The sequence below is a fragment of the Apodemus sylvaticus genome, chromosome 13 (genome assembly GCF_947179515.1).
Source record: "Apodemus sylvaticus chromosome 13, mApoSyl1.1, whole genome shotgun sequence".
In the NCBI taxonomy this organism is placed as follows: Eukaryota; Metazoa; Chordata; class Mammalia; order Rodentia; family Muridae; genus Apodemus; species Apodemus sylvaticus.
In genome coordinates, this window is record NC_067484.1 from 83640709 (window position 1) to 83661332 (window position 20624).

General features: G+C 38.8%; 1 protein-coding gene across 1 annotated transcript in view; it reads left to right on the forward strand.

The window, feature by feature from the left end:
- Window positions 1-20624, forward strand: part of Ccdc178 (coiled-coil domain containing 178) — a 378492-nt gene that overhangs the window by 45275 nt on the left and 312593 nt on the right. Inside the window, exons 9-10 of the mRNA XM_052155657.1 lie at window positions 2253-2395; window positions 17987-18140. Of these exons, the coding sequence (XP_052011617.1) occupies window positions 2253-2395; window positions 17987-18140 (297 nt within the window). The remainder of the gene's footprint in view (window positions 1-2252; window positions 2396-17986; window positions 18141-20624) is intronic.

Sequence of the window (20624 nt, forward strand, 5' to 3'; positions counted from 1 at the left end):
TTTGGAATTCTTTGTGCCTTGCCTTCTTCCTTTACAAAATGATGTGACAAGAACCAGTGAGCCATTAACTTAGTGTGTGCCTGAATTAAAAAACAGGGATCACAGCAGAGGCTACCATAACATCCAGAGTATGATGTGCATTCAGAAATTCATTTTTGTAGATATGTGCATCATAAATGAAAGATCCAGATTAACAACATCCATGCAGATAATTAAACCTCAACAGAGAAAATAGGGGTGACTGCAGCATCTAGAATAGGATAATATTGAGGCTTGGCTGAGGGTTGTCCATTTCTCTCCTCAAGTAGTACATCAAGCCTGCACCCAAATAATTTCCCGAGTCTCACATTCTCTGCCACCATATACTTGTCTGTTCTAAGACGCTTGTCCCAGGCAGGCAGAGAACAGCCCACATGCTTTAGAACCTACTAAAACTACTCAGTTAACCACTCTACGAGAAGCTCCTAAAACTTAGCAAGCTCTACCTTCCTGGCATGCTTGCATGTGTAACCTGACAGGATTACAAACACTGCATCGCAAATATACCTGAGACTGATTAATTGTACAGTTTGGCATAATTCTTTTTATGTTATCTGTGTTTTGATTAAAATAAATCCAAAATCATAAATTATAAAAGGAATATCATGTTTAATTTAAAGAGCGAATACTATCTAAAATATAGTGTAATATATGAAAAAATTAAAGTATATAGTAAACATTGCCCAATGATTCAAGGAGAAAGTTATCAAAAGAAACCTACCAAATATTGACTTTCTGCACCTCATAATTGATCCTGGATTTAGTGGTAGTGTAGTTGGATGTGACCTAGCCTATGAACAACTAATTATTTCAATATTATGTTTAAACACCCAATCCACAGAAAAGAAGGGCATCCTTTTTTTTCCCCCTTTTTTAAGAAGGGCATCCTTGAAGGAATTCAAGCTGATGCTTTTAATAGCAGAATCTTGTGAATTTTTGAAAAAAATTATTAACAGGATACATGTCTATAAATATGATGGAAAATATGCTCAAAATAATCCTTTATCAAAAGAGACAAGTGATAATGAATCACTTCACACATAATTCCCATTTGAAAGCTAGAAATTACTTGACATTAAGAGATGTAGTTCTATAACTTAGACTGTCACCAAAATAAAAAGAAAGAGGTCTGATGGTGTATACTAAAGAGACTACTTTAACAAAGTGACAAGACATTAAAATGAAATACAGAAAATTCAAATGATAAAATAATTTTCTCATAATATAACTGAAATGACAAGTCTAAGTCCAAAATATCTAAGTCTAAGCCTAAACTATCTTTATGTAGTTTTAAAACTTCCCAGTGCATGCCTGTGAGATGGGCCATTGGTTAAGAGTATTTGCTGCTTGGAACTGCTCTTTTGGACTATCAAGGCTTGGAACTGCCTGAAACTGCAGCTTCGGGCTTACCTAGAGACACTCTGGCCTCGTAGGTACCACGCATGCTCATGGGGTGCAAATGGTCACGTTTCTTGGAACACAGATGCGTTTGTGCTCTGCTGGTGAGAAGTAAAGCTGTTACTCTGTTTCCTGGAGAGTAATTTGCCATCAGCATTCAGGAAAGCCCTTCCGGCCTGACTCAGCACATTCTGGCTTTAGCCTTGCATCTGACGAAAATACTTAAGCTTGTAAAGTTTCTTTGCATTTCGCTTCAGCACAGTGAGGTTTGCGTTCCTCAGAATTGCTCATAAGTTGCACGCAATGTCTGTCCGTGTACCTGGCAATGGGGACGAGCAGCAAGTGTCATGTGGTATTATTCAGACAAGAGAGGTGGATAGGAGAACACGCAGAAAGGAAAGATGGAGACAGGTAGGAAGTGCTGATGGTTTTCATTAATTACTAAAAACAAACGCATTGGACTATTACAGGAAGATAGTGATAGTTATTTCTGATTAAAATGAGTTCAGTGATATAATTTTCATTATACATCCACATTTTCATATTTTTGCAACATAATAATATATGCATATTAAAATCAACATCAGTGGCTTAAAATATGATTTTAAATTGAGCACATAAACCTGTAACTTTTATGTTTCTGTAGCACAAAATGAACTGTCAGTCATGATAAAGGAACTAGCTGTACATATTTGGAGGATTAGTTATGGTAATAAAATATACATTTATAACTTCAAACCTAAAGTATGAGTGACACTGTTTTTTTTTAAATTAATCATTCATAAATATATGGGCAACATATATTTCATTTCTAGGTAATGGAAAAATTTAGAGCAGTTCATGAAGAGCTTAAAGAGTCCGTGGATGAGTGTGAAGATGCAAAGTTAAGGCTTAAGCATATGAAAGAAGCAGATGAGAGAGAAATTCGCGAAGAGCTAACAAGCGCAGCATCCTACGAGTAAGAATTCACCCTAAATACTATGTATAGTGCCTAAAATGAACAGCCAACCAAACTGTAATAGATACCACTGCTCAAAAACTTTCAAATAGCACAGAATTTAAATTGCTTAAGCCAATATCCTCATCAAGTTTATGTCAGTTGAAATTTGAATAATTAATGGACAAATCTTCGTAAATCCACAAAACAGTATATTTTAATTTTAAAAATTTCATGTTTATCATCAAATTTCATGAAGATAAAGCACAACAACAATGTATCTCCCTGTCACCTGCATGCAAACGGGATTTCCTTACTTTTTAACAAGATATCACACACTATGAATCAATGCAGTAATTATAAGCATGTTAATATTTCAACTTGTATTTATTTTCTTACTAATAGAACAATATTTTAAATGCATAAATTTTCTTCTCCTTATTAATAGTTGAGATTTTTTATCTCCTTGCATAAAATTTTTTTACTGATATATTTTTTATTTACATTTCAAATGATTTCCCCTTTTCGGGGTCCCCACTCCTCACAAGTCCCATAAGCCCTCTTCCCTCCCCCTGTTCCTCCATCTACCCCTTCCCGCTTCCCTGTTCTGGAATTTCCATATACTCTTGCACTGAGTTTTTCCAGAAACAGGGGCCACTCCTCCATTCTTTTTGGACATCATTTAATTTGTGGATTATGTCTTGGGTATTCAAAGTTTCTAGGCTAATATCTACTTATCAGTGAGTGCATACCATGATTGATCTTTTGAGACTGGGTTACCTCACTTAGTATGATGTTCTCCAGCTCCATCCATTTGTCTAAGAATTTCATGAATTCATTGTTTGTAATGGCTGAATAGTACTCCATTGTGTAAATATACCACATTTTTTTGTATCCATTCCTCTGTTGAAGGACACCTGGGTTCTTTCCAGCTTCTGGCTACTACAAATAGGGCTGCTATGAACATAGTGGAGCATGTGTCCTTATTGCATGCTGAAGAATCCTCTGGATATATGCCCAGGAGTGGTATAACAGGGTCCTCAGGAAGTGTCATGTCCAGTTTTATGAGGAACCGCCAGACTGATTTCCAAAGTGGTTGCACCATCTTGCAATCCCACCAGCAGTGGAGGAATGTTCCTCTTTCTCCACATCCTCACCAACACCTGCTGTCTCCTGAGTTTTTGACCTTAGCCATTCTGACTGGTGTGAGGTGAAATCTCAGGGTTGTTTTGATTTGCATTTCCCTAATGATTAATGATGTTGAACATTCCTTAAGGTGTTTCTCAGCCCTCCGAAGTTCTTCATGTGAAAATTCTTTGTTTAGCTCCGTACCCCACTTTTTAATGGGGTTATTTGGTTCTCTGGGTTCTACCTCCTTGAGTTCTTTGTATATATTAGATATTAGCCCTCTGTCGGATTTAGGGTTGGTGAAGATCCTTTCCCAATCTGTTGGTTGACATTTTGTCCTTTTGACAGTGTCCTTTGCCTTCAGAAACTTTGTAGTTTTATGAGGTCCCATTTGTCAATTCTTGACCTTAGAGCTTAAGCTATTGGTGTTCTATTCAGGAACTTTTCCCCTGTGCCCATGTCGTCAAGGGTCTTCCCCAGTTTCTTTTCTATTAGTTTCAGTGTGTCAGATTTTATGTGGAGGTCCTTGATCCTTTTGGAGTTGAGCTTAGTACAAGGAGATAAGAATGGATCGATTTGCATCCTTCTGCATGCTGACCTCCAATTGAACCAGCACGATTTGTTGAAAAGACTATCTTTTTTCCACTGGATGCTTTCAGCTCCTTTGTCAAAGATCAAGTGACCAGAGGTGTGTTGGTTCATTTCTGGATCTTCAATCCTATTCCATTGATCCGCTTGCCTGACATTGTACCAATACCATGCAGTTTTTATCACTATTGCTCTGTGGTAAAGTTTAAAGTCTGGGATACTGAATCTCCCTGAAGTTCTTTTACTGTTGAGAATAGTTTTAGCTATCCTGGGTTTTTTGTTATTCCAGATGAATTTGAGAATTGCTCTTTCTAGCTCTGTGAAGAACTGGGTTGGGATTTTTATGGGGATAGCATTGAATCTGTAGATTGCCTTTGGCAAGATGGCCATTTTAACTATATTAATCCTGCCAATCCACGAGCTTGGAAGATTTTTCCATTTTCTGAGATTTTCTTCGATTTCCTTCTTCAGAGATCTGAAGTTCTTGTCATATAGGTCTTTCACTTGTTTGGTTAGAGTTACCCCAAGATACTTTATGCTGTTTGTAGCTATTGTGAAGGGAGTCATTTCCCTAATTTCTTTCTCAGTCTGCTTATCCTTTGAATATAAAAAGGCTACTGGTTTGCTTGCGTTGATTTTGTAGCCAGCCACTTTACTGAAGTTGTTTATCAGCTGTAGGAGTTCTCTAGTAGAGTTGTTAGGGTCACTTAAGTATACTGTCATATCTGCAAATAGTGATAGTTTGACTTCTTCCTTTCCAATTTGTATCCCTTTGACTTCCTTATGTTGTCTAATTGTTCTAGCTAGGACTTCAAGAACTATATTGAAAAGATACAGAGAGGGGGGGCAGCCTTGTCTAGTCCCTGATTTTAGTGGGATTGCTTCAAGTTTCTCTCCATTTAGTTTGATGTTGGCTACCAGTTTGCTGTATATTGCTTTTACTATGTTTAGATATGGGCCTTGAATTCCTGTCCTTTCCAAGACTTTTAGAATGAAAGGATGCTGAATTTTGTCAAATGCTTTTTCAGCATCTAATGAAATGATCATGTGGGTTTTTCTTTGAGTTTGTTTATGTAGTGGATAGCATTGATGGATTTCCTTACATTGAACCAACCCTGCACCTCTGGGATGAAGCCTACTTGATCATGGTGGATGATTGTTTTGATGTGTTCTTGGATTCGGTGGGCAAGAATTTTATTTAGTATTTTTGCATCGATATTCATAAGGGAAATTGGCCTGAAATTCTCTTTCTTAGTTGGATCTTTGTGTGGTTTTGGTATCAGCGTAATAGTGGCTTCAAAGAAGGAGTTGGGTAGTGTTCCTTCTGTTTCTATTTTGTGAAATAGTTTGAAGAGTATTGGTGTTAAGTCTTCTTTGAAGGTCTGATAGAATTCTGCACTGAAACCATCTGGTCCTGTGCTTTTTTGGGTCGGAAGGCTATCTTTGACCCCTTCTATTTCTTTAGGGGTTATGGGTCTGTTTAGATGGTCTATTTGATCCTGGTTTAATTTTGGTAATTGGTATCTGTCTAAGAAAATGTCCATTTCCTCCAGATTCTCCAGTTGTGTTGAGTACAGGTTTTTGTAGTAGGATCTAATGATTTTTTGAATTTCCTTGGTTTCTGTTGTAATATCTCCGTTTTCATTTCTAATTTTGTTAATTTGTATACTTTCTCTGTGCCCTTAGGTTAGTCTGGCTAAGGGTTTATCTATCTTGTTGATTTTTTCAAAGAACCAGCTTTTGGTTTTGTTGATTCTTTGTATGGTTCCCTTGGTTTCTACTTGATTGATTTCAGCCCTGAGTTTGATGATTTTCCTGTCTTCTCCTCCTGGGTGAATTAGCTTCTTCTTGTTACAGGGCTTTCAGTTGTTCCGTTAATCTTCTAGTGTATGCTCTCTCGAATTTCTTTTTGGAGGCACTCAAAGCTATGAGTTTTCCTCTTAGCACTGCTTTCACTGTGTCCCATAGATTTGTGTATGTTGTGCCGTCATTTTCATTAAATGCTAAGAAATCTTTGATTTCTTTCTTTATTTCTTCCTTGGCCAAGGTATCATTGAGTATAGTATTGTTCAGTTTCCATGTGTATGTGGGCTTTCTGTTGTTTTTACTGTTACTAAAGACCACTTTTACTCCATAGTGATCTGATAGGAGGCATGGGATTATTTCAGTCTTCTTATATTTGTTGAGGTCTGTCTTGTGACCAACTGTATGATCTATTTTGGAGAAGGTACCATGAGGTGCTGAGAAAAAGGTATATTTTTTTGCTTTGGGATAAAAAGTTCTATATATATCTGTTAACTCCAATTGGTTCAAAGCTTCAATTAGTTTCACTGTCTCCCTGTTTAGTTTCTGTTTTCCTGATTGATGAGAGTGGAGTGTTGAAGTCACCCACAATTATTGTGTTAGGTGCAATGTGTACTTTGAGCTTTAGTAAAGTTTCTTTCATGAATGAGGGCGCCCTTGTATTTGGGGCATAGATGTTAAGGATTAAGAGTTCTTCTTGTTGGATTTTTCCTTTGACCAGCAAGTAGTGACCTTCCATGTCTCTTTTGATGAAATTAGGTTGAAAGTCAATTTTATCTGAAATTAGAATGGCAACTCTGGCTTGTTTCCTGAGACCATTTGCTTGTAGAATTGTCTTCCACCCTTTTACTCTAAGGTAGTTTTTGTCTTTGACACTGAGGTGTGTTTCCTGTATGCAACAAAATGTAGGGTCCTGTTTTCATAACCAGTCTGTTAATTCTATGTCTTTTTATTGGGGAATTGACTCCATTGATGTTAAGAGATATTAAGGAGTAGTGGTTATTGCTTCCTATCATTTTTGATTTTAATTTTATACACGTGTGGTTACCTTTTTTGGGTTTGATGAAAGCAGCTTAATATCCTGCTTTTTCCTGGGTATAGTTTTCCTCGTTGTAATGGTGTTTCCCCCCTATTATCCTTTGTAGGGCTGGGTTTGTAAAAAGATATTGTGTAAATTTGGTTTTGTCATGGAATATCTTGGTTTCTCCATCTATAGTAATTGAGAGTTTAGCTGGGTATAGTAGTCTCAGCTGGCATTTGTGTTCTCTTAGAGTCTGCATGAGCTCCACCCAGCATCTTCTAGCTTTCATGGTCTTTGGTGAGAAATCTGGTGTAATTCTGATAGGTCTTCCTTTATATATGTTCCTTGCCCTTTTTCTCTTACTGCCCTAAGTATTCTTTCTTTGTTTATTACATTTGGGGTTTTGATTATTATGTGACCGGAGGTATTTCTGTTCTGGTCCAGTCTGTTTGGAGTTCTGAGGCTTCTTGTATATTCATGGGCATCTCTCTCTTTAGGTTAAATTTTGTTGAAGATATTTGCTGGCCCTTTAAGTTGTAAATCTTCACTCTCATCAATGCCTATAATCCTTAGATTTGGCTTTCTCATTGTGTCCTGGATTTCCTGGATGTTTTGGGTTACAAGCTTTTTGCATTTTGCATTTTCTTTAACTGTTGAGTCCATGGTTTCTATGGTATCGTCTGCATCTGAGATTCTTTCTTTTATCTCTTGTATTCTGTTGTTGATATTTGTGTCTATGGTCCCTGATTTCTTCCCGAGGTTTTCTATCTCCAAAGTTGTCTCCCTTTGTGCTTTCTTAGTTGTTTCTAGTTCTGTTTTTAGATCCTGGAAGTTTTTTCTCAGTTCCGTCATTTGCTTGTTTGTGTTTTCCTCTAATTCTTTAAGAGATTTTTGTGTTTCCTTTTTCATGACTTCTGCCTGTTGATCAAAGTTCTCCTGTATTTCTTTTAGTGATTTTTGCGTTTCTTCCTTATTGGCTTTTGTATTCTCCTGAATTTCTTTCAATGATTTTTGTGTTTCTCTTGTAAGGACTTCTAATTTTTGATCCATTTTCTCCTGAATTTCGTTAAGTATGTCCTTCATGTGTTCCTGTACCAGCATCATGACCAGTGATTTTAAATCCAAATCTTGTTTTTCTGGTGTGTTGGGGTATCCAGGACTTGCTATTGTTGGAGAATTGGGTTCAGATGCTGCCATAATGCCTTGGTTTCTGTTAGTAGTGTTCCTACGTTTGCCTTTAGCCATCTAGTTCTCCCAGGTGTTAGATGGTCTTATTGTCACTGACTGGTGCTTCAACCTACTGTGGCTCTTTAAGGTTATCTCTGCAACACTGGATGACTGGGTTTCCTCTGGCACAGATTACTGATATGCTGCCTTCCTCTTTTGTGCCTTTGGAGCCCTGATCAGTCTTGCCTCAAGCAATGTTATGCTTTAGTTGTCAAGGTCAACCAGGTGTTCTCTGTCTGCTCTATTACGGAGCGAAGATGGTGTGGTGGGGGTCACTCCCTCTGTTGACTTTCACATAGTACACAGGTCCTGCGATGGACTGGCTTGCAGATGAACCGCCTATGTGCTCAGTTCCTGAGTGCAGGCAAACCCCTGGCAGTTTGCACCAACAGAAATCTAAAGCTCAGGGTGATACAGTACCTAGTGATCCTTTTCTGTCCGGGCAGGCTGCAAATATGGCCGCCTTGCATAAATTTCTAAAGTAAACATATCTTCTGATACATTGTATCTTTGTTAGTGTTTCTATTTCTGTGATAAAACATCACAGGCAAAAACAATTTGGGGAAGAAAGGGTTAATTTTTCTTATAGCTCATATTGCTTTATTTAGAAAAGTTAGGGCAGGAACATGGATGGAGAAGCTGGTACAGACACCACAGAAGAGAGTAGTTCATTTGTTTGTTCAGCCTGCTTTCTTGTAGAACTCAGGACCACCAGTCCCTGGGTGGCATTGCCAACAGTAACTTGGCATATGTCAGTCATCTCTCTAGTTCCACCCTACCCCCCAACACTGTGCCCCCCCCAAAAAAAATCCAGCACAGATATTCCCAAGAGCAATTTTGGTAAGGACATTGTCCCAAGTTCCATCTTCCAAAACAATTCTATGTGTGTCAAATTGACAAAGATAAGTAACACCCCTCCTGGTTTCTTTCATTGACTTAAAATTCTGTTTGCCTTAAAATGACATCAAACATTTTTTTCTTTGTTTAAATTGGTTCATGACTTAGTAGGGAAAAGTAATCTCATGTTAAAATCATTATGAAACTAGAATCAAATGCACATATGCAAATGAGTACAATTAGTACAAACCCTATGATTAGATAACATCCATTTGCTAAGATGTGTATATTTTCCCACATATACCACATCTTTATAGTGTGCTTAAATTGGGACTACAGCAAGGGGTGGAGGGTTAAGATTACTTGCTGCTCTTGCAGAGGATGAGGGCCAGTTCCCAGCACCTAGGTTGTGGCTTCCAACCATCTGTGGCTATGGTTCTAGGGGATCCAGTGCTAAGTTTTGGTTTACATGGGAACCAGCATGCATATCTTTTTAGTTAACCTTATATAACTGGGAAAACATGCATTTGTTCTTTATTGAGTACATTATTTTCTATGCTTTCATATAATAAAGATTATTTTATATATAAACAGTATTATTTAAGTAATTGTCCAAAATTCATAATCTCATATCCAGCCCAGATCTATTAAACATGAATGTATACTTTGAACAGCTTTCCCCACCCCTTTTTAAATTTCAACAGAAATATTTATTTATTATAAGTTTATAATAGAAATATCTAAAATCAGTTTTTATAATGTGTAAAATTCAAGACCAAAGCAATTTCTCCTTTTTTTTTTACTTAGATAGATGATGAGATTGTTTTTTTTTATTAGATATATGCTTTATTTACATTTCAAATGATTTCCCCTTTCCTGGTTCCCCCCTCCCCGAAAGCCCCATAAGCACACTTCCCTCCCCTGTTCCCTAATCAGCCCCCTCCCACTTCCCTGTCCTGGTCTCCTTAGCTTCAGGTGTAGTAATTATGCTGTAGATATTTCTTTACATTCCAGTCATTGCCCCCCCCCACCTCATTCCACCCCCCTCACAGTTCCTCATCACATCTCTCCTCCCCCTTGCCTTCAAGAGGGTGCTCCTCCACACCCCACCAGGCCTCCCCCTTCTCTGAGGTGTCAAGTCTCTCAAGGATTAAGCACATCTTTTCCAGAGGCCCAACCAGGTAGACCTCTGCTGCATATGTGCCAGGAGCCTTGAATCAACATATGTCCTCTGCTGCTTGGTGGCTCAGTCTCTGGGAACTCCCTGGGGTCTGGATCTGTGGAGACTGTTGGCTCTCCCTTTCAGCTTCTTCAATCTTTCCCCTTACTCAAACATAGGGGACCCCAACTTCAGGACAATGGTTGGGTGTGAGGATCTGCCTCTGTCTCAGTCAGCTGCTGGTAGGGGCTCTCTGAGAGCAGCCATGCCAGGCTCCCATCGTAAACACATCATAGCATAGTAGCGTCAGGCCTTGGTGCCCACTCCTACCTACATGAGATGGAACCCAGTTAGGCCAGTCATTTGACCTCCTTTCCTTCAGTCTCTTCTCCATTTTTATCCCTGCAGTTCTTTTATACGGGAACAATTCTGGGTCAGGAATTTTAACTGTAGTTTAGTAGCCCTGTCCGTCCACTTGAGGGACTGTCTACTGGAGGCGGACTCTTCAAGTTTCTTCTCCACCATGTTGGGCATTTTGAATAAGGTCACCCCCAATGAGTTCTGAGAGTGTGACTCCTCCTGGGCCTCTGGTATTTTCTAGATGGTTCCCCCACCTCCCTCTCCTTGAGGCTTCTTATTTCCAAGACACTGTTAGAGAAAATATTATTTTTTTTTCTGCTTCTTGCTACCTTTCAGTTAAATATTGATAAAAGATTATAAAATTCTGTCATATGGAACCAGAGCTAGGGATATGGCTCAGTGGGTAACAGTAGTTATTCTGCAAGCATTTGAATCACTAAAATCTAAGTATGAAGTTAGATGGCTGTTTATGTCTATAACCCGAGCAGTACAAATCCAAGAGAACTTCATGTTCAGTGAGATTCTATCTCAAGGCAATAAGGCTGAGAGTAACAGAGAAAGACACTGGATGTTCTCTTTTATCTTTCACATGGGTGTATACATTTACACACACACACACACACACACCCTACACATTCTATCCACAAAATCCTTTACACTATAATGTCATGTGAGTCATCATATTTGGTACCCCATTATGTATTTGGTTTGCATATTTGATTGTATATACTCAGATGCATACAAGTTTAAAGTGATTATGATATCCTGAGATATTGATTGGTTTCTTGTCATCTCAAATTCACTCTTTCTGGTTTCTAGAATTCTTTTTTCCTTAAGCTTATTTATAGAGGTAATTTTACTAGATTTTATTTTATTAATGTTTGGAAATATTTTTAAATTCCAATGTGTTGGATTATTTATGTTTTAGACTCACTAATAAACATGACACTGATGGAAATATTTATTCTGTTATAGACAGCATGATTTAAAAGTTGGGCTACTGAATACACTTACAGATTATTAGTACACTCCTTGAACATAAACTCTATATCCATATTGTTACTTGTTTTCATTCCATTCTCTCTTCTTCTCTTAGGGTGATGATAATCCTATTTTATTATTTTGTAGGATGCTTACATCAGCAGATTCAAAACACATTGGATGCAGTTGATATATTGGGTATTACAAAAATAATTAAAAGTTTACTCTATCCACTTCCATTCATTAATCACTTGATGATTGTCGAATGTTTTATTTCTATGACATATGAGAACACTTTCAATATTTTATTTTCCAGAAGGATTTTTAAACTAGACTTACAGTCATGACAACCATTTCTTCCTCTTTCTGTCTTGAGTTCTCCTTGGATGAAAAAAATCTCTTAGAATAGCAGCTTTAATGAGGCTATCTTGACAAGCTAAGGTTGTTTGTGGAAGAAAAGTATTTTAGTATACATAGGATATCAGGGCTGGAGAGATGCTCAGAGAGTAAGACCACTCTTTCTTCCTGAGGGGACCTGAGCTCAATTCCCAGCACCCACATGGTGGTTCAGAACTTTTTGTAATTTTCATTCAGGGAAATCTGATGCCTTCTTTCCTGGCTCTTTTGGGCAACAGGCATGCAAGTGTTACAGAGACATGAATGTAGAAGCCCATGTACATAAAATAAGGCTTATAAAATAACCTAAATAAGCAAAATACCATACAATCTCTGAATTTTAATTTTCCGTCAGGAAGAGAGTTCATCCTGTGACTTATACAGATCACCTTTATAAAGATCACCTATGTTCTTGAGACCTTAAAGATTTATTTATGTACACCTCTATGTGTGAGTGTGTGCCACAGATATTCAAGGGCCCAAGAAGGCCAAAGGGAACAATGGATCTTGGAGCGGTAGTTACAGGCAGCTGTGGACCACCCAGGAGCTGCATCCATGTCCTCTTCAAAAGCAGCATACCATCCTAACCACTAAGCCATTTCTACAGGCCTCTTTGTTTTTGAGGTTTCATTTATTTTATTTTTATTTCACTCTAGGTATGAACTACCTGCCCAACTAACTAAATAGATAAAATGAAAATAATGTCATCTAGTCAGGTTTTGTCACCTGTTGCTTTCATGGTTATTCATTATTTATTAATTGCTGGGACTATTTGCTGATATAATTTATATAAATAAACTTCACACTAAATTTCTTGTCTTTCAAATTTTCCATTAGAAATGCCTTCTGTGTGTGTGTGTGTGTGTGTGTGTGTGTGTGTGTATTTGGATCAGAATGCTGTTCAATGACAGACCAATAATAATATTCCTTAATAATTGATATTTTCTATTTTAGCAATGCTAAGTTCTACAATGTTTTTCCCCACATTTGTTTAGTTTATTTTTCTTTATGAGTAATTACAGACCCATAGAAGTCTGTGGTTCTCAAGTCCCTTCCCCAGGCTTCTTCTAGCAGGGGATATATTAGAGATCGGAACTTTGATAGATTAGGAAACAGGCCCTGCCCAGGTTTTTCCATGCACCACACTTTTACATGTACTAATTCACATGGATGAATGTGATTACATGTGTAGTTATATATAACTTTCTCTTGCATGTAAACTCAGTAACTACTGACTTGATTCCAGTATGGAATGGTGTCATCTACTGTGCTGCCTATCTCTGTACCCCTATTCCTTCTCTGCCCGCCATCCTCAGATCTTTATCATCTGGGCACAGTACATAAAAGCATCATGGAACAAGCAACCTTTGAATTGTTGTTTTTGCTTTTGCTTTTTTTTTTCCATTAAGATTAATCCACCTTAGCAGATAAATTCCAAGAATGCCTAGGAATTTATTACTAAATTTTATTACTAAATTTTATTACTAAATTTATTACTAAATTTTATTACTATTTCATAATATGAGTGTGTTGAGTTTGCCTATCCAATCACAATTTGGGGGGTGTATTGGCTGGTTTTGTGTGTCAACTTGGCACAGGCTGGAGTTATCACAGAGAAAGGATCTTCAATTGGTGAACTGCCTCCATGAGATCCAGCTGTGGGGCATTTTCTCAATTAGTGATCAAGGGGGAGGGCCCCTTGTGGGTGGTGCCATACCTGGGCTGGTAGTCTTGGTTTCTATAAGAGAGCAGGCTGAGCAAGCCAGGGGAAGCAAGCCAGTAAGTAACATCCCTCCATGGCCTCTGCATCAGCTTCTGATTCCTGACCTGCTTGAGTTCCAGTCCTGAATTCCTTTAGTGATCAACAGCAATGTGGAAGTATAAGCAGAATAAACCCTTTCTTCCCCAATTTGCTTCTTGGTCATGTTTGTGCAGAAATAGAAACCCTGACTAAAACAAATTGGTAACAGCATAGTGGGTATTCCTGTGAGAACCAGACCATGTTTGGGGGAGGTCTGTGGAAGGACTTTGGAACTTTGGGCTAGACGATCTATTTACTGTTAAGTGCTCTGTGTAAGGAGCTTGGAAGATATTGTTGAGAACAGAGTAGAAGATGGAGGCCTGGCTTGTGAGATTTCAGAGGGAAGATTAAAGACTCTTATCAGGGCCATGTTTTGATTGTGAAGATTCTGTGGTTTTGGTTAGCTGGAGCTGAAGAATCAGTTGTGATTAACAAGAATCCAGAACCACTAAAACAAACCTTTGTGTTACTGGGACTATTGAGGCTGGTTAGCTGGAGCTAAGAAATTAGCGATGATTAAGAAGAGACCATCCACTCTTCTGTTGAGGGATACCTGGGTTCTTTCCAGCATCTGGCAATTATAAATAGGGCTGCTATGAACATAGTAGAGCATGTATCCTTATTACATGGTGGGGCATCCTCTGGGTATATGCCCAGGAGTGGTATAGCAGGATCTTCTGGAAGTGCGGTGCCCAGAGAAGAGTGGATGCAAAAAATGTGGTATATCTACACAATGGAGTACTATTCAGCCATTAGAAACAATGAATTCATGAAATTCGTAGGCAAATGGATGGAGCTAGAGAACATCATACTAAGTGAGGTAACCCAGACTCAAAAGGTGAATCATGGTATGCACTCACTAATAAGTGGTTATTAACCTAGAAAACTGGAATACCCAAAATATAATCCACACATCAAATGTACAAGAAGAAAGGAGGAGTGGCCTCTGGTTCTGGAAAGACTCAGTGAAACAGTATTCGGCAAAACCAGAACAGGGAAGTGGGAAGGGGTGGGTGGGAGGACAGGGGAAGAGAAGGGGACTTACAGGACTTTCGGGGAGTGGGGGGCTAGAAAAGGGGAAATCATTTGAAATGTAAATAAATTATATCGAATAAAAAAAATAAAAAAAAAATAAAGAAGAGACCAGCAGCTCTGAGGTGAAATCTTCTGTGAAGTGTTTTCTGAAAGCACAGAGGCTGTGTTCCAGAGATAGCCAAGGTTGTACCTTGCGCTGTGGTGGAGCTTGGTAATGTGTAAGTGTCACACAGGTGGTGTTGGTTTTGAAGGCATGAAGGGGTCAGGAAGTGTACCTGAGGCCTGGCACTGTGAGAAGCTGAGGAAGGCCATTGGTAAAGGTATAGCCTCAGTTGCAGTTGATGGCCCAGGACTGAAGAGGTTTGGCACCATGAAGAGAGCCTAAGAGAGGCTATTGGTGAAGCCTAATTACAGTGGAAGATAGCAGTGTTTTGAAGATGCCAGTTCCATGAGATGACCACCAAGAACAGCAGGAGCAGTGGAGTTCCGGCACCTGGAGCCTAGAAGACAAGCTGTGTGCTACAAAGGGCAGAGATGGAAAAGTGACTCAAGCCCTTGGAGGAGCCCAGAAGATCGTGAGTTGGATCCCAGACATTGAATCATTGGAGTTTGAATTTTGTGTTTGATTGTGACTGTGCCCTGATATTTTTCCCTCTTGAAGCAAGAAAGTATTTTAGTGGAGCCCACAGTTAAGAGACTTTGAATTTTTAAAAGACTTTGAATTTTAAAAGATATTGTACATTTTAAAGGGATTGAACTTTTAATATGTAAAGACTATGGGACTTTTAAAGTTATTTAGATCTTGGGGAGGAATAAGAAAGTAAGGGTTGAGGCTTAATAGTGATGTGTTTGTGTGTCAAGTTGACAAGGGGTCTATTGTACTGGCGGGTTTCGTGTGTCAACTTGACACAGGCTGGAGTTACCACAGAGAAAGGAGCTTCAGTTGGGGAAGTGCCTCCATGAGATCCAGCTGTGGGGCATTTTCTCAATTAGTGATCAAGAGGGAGGGCCCCTTGTGGGTGGTACCATCCCTGGGCTGGTGCTCTTGGGTTCTATAAGAGAGCAGGCTGAGCAAGCCAGGGGAAGCAAGCCAGTAAGGAACATCCCTCCATGGCCTCTGCATCAGCTCCTGCTTCCTGACCTGCTTGAGTTCCAGTCCTGACTTCCTTTGGTGATCAACAGCAATGTGGAAGTGTAAGCTGAGTAACCCCTTTCCTCCCCAACTTGCTTCTTGGTCATGATGTTTGTGCAGGAATAGAAACCCTGAGTAGGGGCATTTGGTTAGTTTCTATTTTCTTGTTAGTCTGATCAAAACTACTTTAGAAATTTATGTGCTAGGTCTGTGTGAGCATTAAGTTTTCTTTTCTATAGAATGCCCATCTTTGAACATGATTGCCAGACTGTGTGCTAAGTATGTATTAGTTAAAGAAGAAAAAACCTGCAACCATCTGCACAGTGTAGAGAAACCATTAAACATTCACACCAGCAAGAAGAGATCACTTTTTAAAGAGAAAACTGTTCACCCATTCTAGCATTTTTTTGTAGCATTGAAGTTTTATTCCAAATTTCTTTTGCACATTTTGTGCTGACATGATAGTGAATTCTTTTACGAAATATCTGTTCAGGTGATTTTTTTTCCGGCTGGTATAGATTTTTTTAATAGAGAATTTAAGTTTAGTTTTAAAAGTTAGATATGTAAGTTGCAACTATCTTATGATTTTTAGAGGTTTATCTTCTTATCCCTTTATTGGGGTTTTGTCATGTAAAAGTTTTAAATTTTGTTACAATTCAGTTTGCCGGTTCTTTTGTATAGGCCTGGTGCCATGGGAAACATCTTGTTCTAATGCTCCAATAGCAAAGTGTTTTCTTCTAACATATTGTATCTAGCTTTACATGTTATACTTGGGAGAGTTAGATGGATGATGCTTGAGATTTAGTCAGATTTAACCTTTCTTCTCTCTACCAGAACATCCATGTATCTGGCACCCTGTGTCACACTGCTTTGGTAAAAGACTGAGAGAGTTTTTGGCTTCAGACACCATTTTAGAGAACCTGACCTAAGATTAAACTCAAGTTAACTAACAGGCCTAGCATCAGCTTTCAGGCTAACCCCCAGCAATACCCGTGTCAAGCACCAGTTTCCAGGTTATTCCACAACAAATTTGCACCCCCAGGTTACAAGGCTGCCCCTGATACTTCACTTCCTAACAACCATCATTCAGGAAAAATATAAAACTTAAGTTTATGGTTTGGCCTCCAGCAGCAGCCCACTATGTTAAAGGCCGTGGTGGACCCCAATCAGATGTGTACCAGGCTAGGTACCCCCTTCTTGCCTCTATAAATGCTTGCCTGAGTCTGGCTTGAGGCTCCCTCCCATTCTCCTATGTCAGAGATGGTGGTATGGCCCAAGTTGCAGCTTTTTAGAGACCTTAGTGTGAGTACATCAGAATGTGGCTCCTTGGTCTTTTGGGGGTTCATGAACACATCCTGGCACAACAGGGCTTGTGAAACATGGTCAATACTCATCAAGTCCTATTTCCACAGCTCTGTTTGTATCTTCTGGGCTCTGCTTCATTGCTCTATATGCCCAATATTCTGCCAATACCATCCTTTTTAAAGTTAATATACTTGTATACTAGTTCTTAACAACAGAGTGAGAGAACATGACTTGCCCTCCCTATTGTGTTTTCCTGATTAGTGGACATGAAAGTGGTGATTTTTAAATGCCCAATAGCTTTCTATCATTTTATTACCTAACTTCTCCTACAGGACAATCCAAAACAAACTCCCCAAGGGGTCAAGTTATATATATGTGTGTGTGTGTGTGTATGTATATACATATATATTATATAGTAATATATATAGAGAGAGTTAAACATATATATAGTAATATAGAGAGGGTATATATGTGTGTGTGTATATATATATATATATAGATAGAGAGAGAGAGAGAGAGAGAGAGAGAGAGAGAGAGAGAGTAATATATATACAAGTGGTTGTACCATCTTTTTTTTTCCTCTCCATTCTTTTCCTTGGGAAACAACAGTACTAGTCTGCTTTTGTACTCACTCTTTACTTAATATCTGAGCATTTTAGGAATTTAGAACTGCTCTGGGATGGGAGAATTTTTAGGATAAATGTCATTGATTCCTAATAAGTTAGAGAGTGGTTTAAACATAACTGTCAAAAAAAAAAAAAAAACAGAAAGAGGGAAAAAAAACAAAACCATAACTGTCTTTTCAACGTGGATAAGAGTCGGAGTTGCTTTTATCCTAGGAAAGAACTGGACAAGCTCTGCACTCTGGATGCTCACTACACAACCTCCATCGAGTCTGTGAACCTGGACATCGAAGGCGATGAAGAAGCAATGAGCGAGGTGCTGAGAGAGACACAGAGCACCACAAATGAACTAGCGAATTTAAAGAGAACAGTGAGTTTTTCACACTTTAAAATATTTATAAAAATGGTTTGGTGTTAGAGCGTATTTTTCCTGCCAATTATTGTATAGCAGCCAATTTCCTACCTATACTAGTTTCCTATTGTTGGATAACAGCAGATTTGACAACTTAATGAATGCTTATTTCATTAGTAATTTGTTTTTATTGGGTATTTTCTTTATTTACATTTCAAATGTTATTCCCTTTCCCAGTTCCTATCCAATGCCCCCCTCTCCCTGCTTCAAGAGGGTGTTCCCAGACCCATCCATCTACTCTTGCCTCCCCTCCCTCGAATTCCCCTACACTGGGGCCTCAAGCTTTCACAGGACCAAGGCCCTCTCCTCCCACTGATGCCCAACAAGGCCATCCTTTGTTACATATGTGACTGGAGCCGTGGGTCCCTCCATGTGTTCTCCTTGGTTAGTAGTTTAGTCTCTAGTCCCTTTGGGGGCCTGGTTTGCTGATATTGTTGTTCTTCTTCCTATGTGGTTGCAAACCCCTTCAGCTCCTCTGGTCCTTTCTCTAAGTCGTGCATTGTGGACACCATGCTCAGTGTGATGGTTGGCTGCGAGCATCCACCTCTGGGTTTGTCAGGCTCTTGCAGAGCCTCTTAGGAGACAGCTATGTCAGGCTCCTGTCAGCAAGCACTTCTTGGCATCCTCTGGTGTCTGTATGGATCCTCAGGTGGGGCAGTCTCTGGATGGCCTTTCATTCAATCTCTGTTCCACATTTTGTCTCTGTATTTGCTCCCATGAGTATTTTTGTTCCCCTTTCTAAGAAGGACTGAAGCACCCACACTTTGTTCTTCATTCTTCCTGAACTTCATGAGGTCTGTGAATTGTATCTTGGGTATTCCAAGCTTTTGGGCTAATATCAGAGCATGCATACTATGTGTGCTTTTTTGTGATTGGGTTATCTCACTCAGGGTTGTATTTTCTTGTTCCATCCATTTGCCTAAGAATTTCATGAATTCATTGTTTTTAATAACTGAGTAGTACTCCATTGTGTAAATGTACCATATTTTCTGTATCCATTCCTTTGTTGAAGGTCATCTGGGTTTTTTCTAGCTTCTGGCTATTATAAATAAGGCTGCTATGAACATGGTAGAACATGTATCCTTGTTATATGTTGGAGCATCTTTTGGTTATATGCCAAGGAGTATAGCTGGGTCCTTAGGTAGTACTATGTCCAATTTTCTGAGGAACCACCATACTGATTTCCAGAGTGGTTGTACTATCTTGCAATCCCACTAACAATGGAGGGGAGTGTTCATACATCATCGGCAGCATATGCTGTCATGTGAGTTTTTTATCTTAACCATTCTGACTGGTGTGAGGTAGAATATCAGGGTTGTTTTGATTTGCACTTCCCTGATGACTAAAGATGTTGGACATTTCTTTAGGTGCTTTTTGGCCATTCTATATTCCTCAGTTGAGAATTCTTTGTTTATCTCTGTACCACATTTTTATAGGGTTACTTGATTCTCTGGAGTCTCATTTCTTGAGTTCTTTGTATATATCAGCTATTAGCTCTCTTTTGGATGTAGGATTGGTAAAGATCTTTTCCCAATCTGTTGATTGCCATTTTGTCCTATTGACAGTGTCCTTTGCCTTATTAGTTGATGCTTGTTATGTAAAGTTATGTGTTTCTTTTTTTTTTAAACAGAGCTGAGGACCGAACCCAGGGCCTTGTGCTTGCTAGGCAAACACTCTACCACTGAGCTAAATCCCCAACTCCAAGTTATGTGTTTCTTAAGGACATTTTCATAAAAGTGTATTACTTACATTGGCTACAATCACTTTCAATTATCCTCTTTTCTCTCTCTTATGAGTTCTTTACCTGAATAGTACCTGTAGGTATATATAAATATATATGGGTTTATGTATATCTATGTATATGCATATAGGACTTGAATATATACATATGACATCTTGATTTCACATGTGATTGGGAACATGATATTCATGTATTTCTGAGTTGATCTACTTTACTTACCATAATCATCATAACTTTACGTTCCATCAAGTTTCCAGCAAATGATATGATTTTTGGTTCTTAGTTATGCCCAAGTAAAACTCATTTCTTTCATTGTTCTTAGTTATGCCCAAGTAAATCAATCTCTCTCTCTCTCTCTCTCTCTCTCTCTCTCTCTCTCTCTCTCTCTCCCTTTCGCTCCCTTCCCCCCTCTCTCCCTCTTTCTCTCCCTCCCCTCTCTCCATTCTTCTTTCTCCCCCCGCTGTGTCTATCTGTCTGTCTGCCTGTTTGTCTGTCTCTCTTTCTTCATATCTGTATTACCAAGTTGCTCAATGCACTCACCTATTGATGAGCATTTAGCCTGATTTCCAATTTGGCTATTGTAAATTGTTCCAAAATAAACATGAACACACATGTATATTGTGTTAGATTCCTTCATGTATATTGACTTAGATTCCTTTGTGTTTAGACTTCTTTCAGTAGTATAGTTGGATCATAGAGCA